The 5,739-nt window shown below is 41.6% G+C and overlaps 1 protein-coding gene across 1 annotated transcript; it reads left to right on the top strand.

Annotated features, from left to right (window-relative positions):
• Positions 1-561: 561 nt before the first annotated feature.
• On the top strand, positions 562-5,364 carry LOC135507913 (kinesin-like protein KIF3B). The gene is made up of 8 exons (XM_064927702.1): positions 562-2,508; positions 2,666-2,767; positions 3,152-3,274; positions 3,471-3,589; positions 3,694-3,810; positions 4,142-4,253; positions 4,552-4,736; positions 4,936-5,364. The coding sequence occupies exons 1-8, from the start codon at positions 943-945 to the stop codon at positions 5,090-5,092; spliced, it is 2,481 nt and encodes an 826-aa protein (XP_064783774.1). The 5' UTR covers positions 562-942; the 3' UTR covers positions 5,093-5,364.
• Positions 5,365-5,739: the final 375 nt, after the last annotated feature.

Genomic DNA, 5,739 nt, shown 5'->3' with positions numbered 1-5,739 from the left:
GTCAAATGTGTAGGCCTATGTATATTCTTTGTTTTTCAATGAATGGAAATCTAAATGGGTCATTTGTTTACTATGCCTATTTTGATCACATGTATTAAAGAATTGCATTAGGCTACACTTAGTTACAAGATTTTGATTTTAAGGCGGCAATCGGCAGTAGAAACAACGTGTCCTTCCCACCCCTGTTTTGGGTAAAGGACTGAGGCTGGAGAAATGTAACCACTTTCCAATTCACAGGCAGAGCTATGATGCAAGGGCTGGCCATCCATTAAATGATTGTTTTAACCATAGTTTGAGGTTATATAATGTTTGTTAACATTTACTTGGTTTACAGGCATTGGAGTAAAACAAGCTTATGTTTTGGGTTCAGATGTTAGAACATTTGAACTAAGCTCATGAGGAATTTAAGTTATATTCTTGACGAATCAATGGGTACATTTAAATTTAAGTCCAAAAAATGTATGTAGCAACTGCTGATTGCCCCTTTAATCCAATTCGTTGTGTTAGTCACATGCCTTGTTCCTATTGTCTGCAGCAGAGCGAAGGGTGTGTACCGGGGGACTGGGGACGTATACAGGGTTGGGCAGGGCTGGCCGACGGCGGTATTTTCCAGCCGTGGTGGCGCAGCATCCTTTGTACCATGAAGCCTTGGTGCGGTGCATGCCGTTTGAGAATGGTGGAGGCAGTTATCATTGTCAGGATCAAGGAGGATATTCCCCAGATTTGGAGATACCCTGCGTAGCCTACGTGTTTTATGTCCGTGTTATTAGGTGTGTCCGATTACAGAATGTTAACATTTTCTGCGAATGACATGAATTGGTGTACCTGAGTATTGCTCAGCGGAGCTGCGGTGCGAGACGTGTAATCTCCTTGATTAGCGACGTATACGGTGGAAGTGTTGCGGAGAAATCAATTTTACGGTCAAGGATCGAAGGAATAAATATGTCGAGACAGTGCGAGGCTGTGAAGGTGGTCGTGCGATGCCGCCCATTCAACAGGAGAGAGGAGACGATGGACAACGATAACATATTGGAGGTGAATACAAAACTGGGGCAGATCACATTGAGGAACCCAAGGGCGTCACCTGAAGAACCCATGAAATCGTTCACCTTTGATGCAGTCTACGACTCTGAGTCGAAACAGAGCGATATTTATGACGACACAGTTAGACCCCTTGTAGACTCCGTGTTGCAAGGATTCAACGGGACCATTTTAGCTTATGGGCAAACTGGGACAGGTAAAACCTTCACCATGCTAGGTATGCCTACAGACAATGAGAGAGGGATCATCCCAAATTCATTTAACCACATTTTTACACAGATCTCCAGGTCTCAGAATCAGCAATATTTAGTGAGGGCATCCTATCTAGAGATCTATCGGGAGGAGGTCAGGGATCTGTTATGTAAGGACAACAACAAGAAACTAGACCTCAAAGAAAACCCAGATTCGGGTGTCTATGTCAAAGACCTGTCTTCGGTTGTCAGCAAGAATGTCACGGAGATTGAACATGTCATGAACATAGGAGACCAGTCCAGGTCTGTGGGGTTCACCAATATGAACGAACGCAGCTCGCGGTCCCATGCCATCTTCATGATCACGGTGGAGTGCAGTGAGAAAGGTGCAGATGGAGAGGACCACATACGGGTTGGGAAGCTGAACATGGTTGACCTGGCTGGCAGCGAACGTCAGAGAAAGACAGGTGCTAATGGGGAACGCCTGAAAGAGGCCACTAAAATCAACCTGTCCCTCTCAGCACTGGGTAATGTCATCTCCGCTCTGGTGGATGGGAAGAGCACACACATCCCTTACAGGGACTCTAAACTTACCCGCCTGCTCCAGGATTCACTAGGTGGCAATGCAAAGACGGTCATGGTAGCCACTCTGGGACCAGCGTCCAAGAACTATGAAGAGTCCCTAACGACCCTGAGGTACGCTGACAGGGCTAAAAATATAAAGAACAAACCCAAGATCAATGAGGATCCAAAGGATGCTCTGCTGAGAGAGTTTCAGGAGGAGATCACCCGCCTGAAGGCCCAACTGGAGGAGCGAGGGATGCTGGCAAAGGAAAGGAGGAGGAGAAGGAATAGCAGAAGACTGACCAAAAGTATGATTGTGGAGGATGTAGCCCACAGAGAAAAGGATGCGGAACTGTGGAAGGCTCTGGAAGCAGAATGGGAGTGGAATGCAAAATACTATATAAAGGAAGAACAGGAAAGCAAGAGGAAGAAAGAGGAGGAAAGAAGTATAGCGATAAGTAGATTCAAATCCATGGATAACTCTTTAGAGGGCCGTTCCCAAAAAGTTGTTACATCCACGATACCGATACATAGATTTAGCTCTGTGGAGGATAACCCCAAAAAGCTTCTTCCCACCAGCGCCCATAGCAGCCCAGGGGCCAGAGAGAAATGGAAGCCACTTGGTGAGAAGGAGCAGATGGAAAATGAAAGGATGATGGACCACATGCAGAAGGAACAGGAATCCATGGAAAAGATTATTGAGAAATATAAGGTGACAATAAATACATTATTATTTACTCTGTTTCTGTATATGAGACAATAGTGCATTTTGGTATGCTTAATATGAGCAATGATTCATTGGTCATGATACAGAGCATCAGTCTTTCCAATAATCAATTATCCATATTGCCACGTGTCTTTCCCTCCAGGCAATGGAGAGCAAAATATTGGCTGGGGGAAAGAACATTATTGACCACACTAATGAGCAACAGAAGATGCTGGAATTGAAGAGGCAAGAGATTGCAGAGCAGGTGAGAGATCGTCTACAAACCCATAGGCTATGATAGATTGGGGGAGTCATGGTGAAGGCACAAAACAACTAGACTATCCCTCTAGTATATCGGAAATATTGCTGTATGTAATGACCATGTTGCAAGTGGTAATTCTATATAATATTATATTTCTCAATGTGCATCCAGGTTTATGCATTGTTTTTGTTCTATGTGTTCACATATCTTAGATTTTGGTCAGCATCATGGAGAATGGCTGTATATATATATACATATTTATTTTTGATCTCATATTATTTGAGTGTAGGCTAGGCCTAGCTGTATTGGGTTTGCATGAATGAACCATGACTCCACAAAGGAATTTCCCTGGAATAAAAGTCATTTTTTATTTGTATTTGTATTTAGATAAGACGGGAGAGAGAGATCCAGCAGCAGGTGATGGCTCAGGATGAGGAAACAGGAGAGCTGAGAGAGACCTTCTCCTCCCTGCAGCAGGAGGTGGATCTCAAGACAAAGAAGCTGAAAAGGGTAAAACGGATGACTAACCAATACTGCCATATACATAAAGCCCATCTACTGTAGGATCATTATTATGACCTCATGTTTAATTTGAACTGATTTGAGACACAATTCTATTTCCTAATTCCAGGTATTTTGATAAGGATGTTAATATTTAATGGCGTTATTTCGTTCTCCTATTGTGTTTCCTCTCTCGTTGATCCAGTTGTATGCCAAGCTGCAGTTGGTGAAGGCTGAGATTGGGGACGTCATTGATGAGCATGTAGTAACCAGACAGGAGCTTGAGCAGACACAGAATGAACTCACCAGAGAACTCAAGTTCAAGTAAGTATTAATAACCTGTAATCATGCAAGTACGCACGCAACACACACACACACTAGGCCAATTTGGCTCACTTTTTACAATATTTTTTATGTTTTACCTGCAGGTATCTCTTAATTGAAAATTTCATCCCTCCTGAAGAAAAGAACAAGATTATGAACAGGCTTCACTTTGACAGTGAGGAGGACCAGTGGAGGTTTAGGTCCTCTGTTACTTCAGAAAGGTCAGTGAGTTCACCCAGTCTACACTAGTCCATACTACACTCTTAGAAAAAAAGGAACCTACAAAGGTTTTTTGGCTGTCCCCATTGGAGAACCCTTTGAAGAAACCTTTCTGGTTCCAGGTAGATCCATTTTGGTTCCAGGTAGAACCATTTAGAGTTACATATAGAACCCTCTACACAGAGGGTTCTACGTGGAACCCAAAAGAGTTCTACCTGGAAAAGTATTAAAAATGGACTACTTTGGCACAATATGATATTATCTATACTTTTCTTTTAACTCCTTAAATAACTCCTAAACTAGTCTTTCCTCCCATACACATCTTTATTGCAGTAAATCGGCTTATCAGGTGAAACGAAGGCCCACTTCTGTGGTGGGATACAAGAGACCTATCAGCCAATATGCACAGATGGCTGTCACAACAGGAGCTCAATCTAGATACCGGGTGGGTTGGTGCTAGGTTTTGTATCTATGGAAATATATATATTTGAGATTGAAATTTAGTGTAGTGTAATTTTGCTAAATGTATTACATGTGCTAGATGGAAAATGTTTAATCAGTTGTATTTGACAGTATATGATTAAAAAAACAACTTTGCTCATACTTGAGGTCCATTGACATACTGTACTGATTAATGTCCAGAACACAATTTCCACCCATTTTATTGAATCATCAATTGCAGATGCTTTCCATCATCACCGTCCATTACATTAAACTTCCTCTCTCATTCCTTATTCCTATAGGCTGAGAATGTAATGCTCCTGGAGCTAGATATGAGCCCACCCACCATGTACAACCTCAACCTTAATGGAGCACACCTAGAGCAGGCCTTTGGAGGTCCCGGTAGCCCCAGGAGAGACCTGCTAGTCAACGTCCCCTTCAGGGACAGGACCACTGCATCAGGAAGGGTCCGGAAGTCACGATCCTGGTGAGTTACAGTACCTGTAGTAACCTGTTGAGTTTAACCTGCAGAGGAGGACTCTATTAGAGTTGCTACAGAATTGGCTGATTAACTATTATATGATTAGTCTTTCCGACTTTACTAATAATTGGCAGCATTTAGAGCCATGAATTTCATAATTTTATATGCATTTCTTTTTGCTGTATACTCTTTTCTTTGTTCCCAGGTACCAGGCACCTCGCTCATCCTCTTCATGCGTCTCATCCTCTTCATCATCCAGCTCTATAACACAAGGACCCCAGACCCAGTGCTCTCCTCACCCTCAGAGACCATCCTCAGCCATCTATTCTCCGTTGGAAGGTGCCATTCCAGGGAGCCCCTGATTATAGAACATTCCAATGTATATCATATATGCTTATTTGCTGTGTTACATTATGCAATCAACAATTTCAAAGTGTATTATTTCACCAAATCCAATTTGTCTGTAACCGAAAGATTTGCATAAGACTTTGTGGAAAATATTGTAAAGCTGAGCTTTTCATTATTTTATCTTTTTTTAAATATTATTATAGCTTATGCAGATGATGACTGAAGCAATGTTTAGCTTTAGATGTATTGAAACATCAGAATAAATGGTACAAACTGTTATAAATAACATGTATGAGCCTACATTTTTTTTAGGGAAAATATAAAATACCTGTCTTTTAAGTCAAATAATAGGGAGATGAGAAATAATAGGGAGAGGAGAAAAAAAGCACCAGCCTAAAGGTTTGCACGAATTTGACTAATTTTAAAGGATTTACTTGTTAGGCTAATATTTTATTCTTGCCTAAAACACCACCATCTCCCAAAAATAGTCACATGTTCTGACAGTAATAACGGTCATGGTATTATTTTTTTTATAGATATGTAATTTGTTTTATAGCGAAGTAAAACAAATGTTTTTAAATACGCGTTTTCCAGTGACAGCTGTCATTTGTACAGTAAAATGACGTCTCTCTCTGGGTCACATGACACACTCCTTACAGTA

Source organism: Oncorhynchus masou, chromosome 21, assembly GCF_036934945.1.
Source record: "Oncorhynchus masou masou isolate Uvic2021 chromosome 21, UVic_Omas_1.1, whole genome shotgun sequence".
Taxonomy (NCBI): Eukaryota; Metazoa; Chordata; class Actinopteri; order Salmoniformes; family Salmonidae; genus Oncorhynchus; species Oncorhynchus masou.
This window is presented reverse-complemented; position numbering and strand designations above follow the sequence as displayed.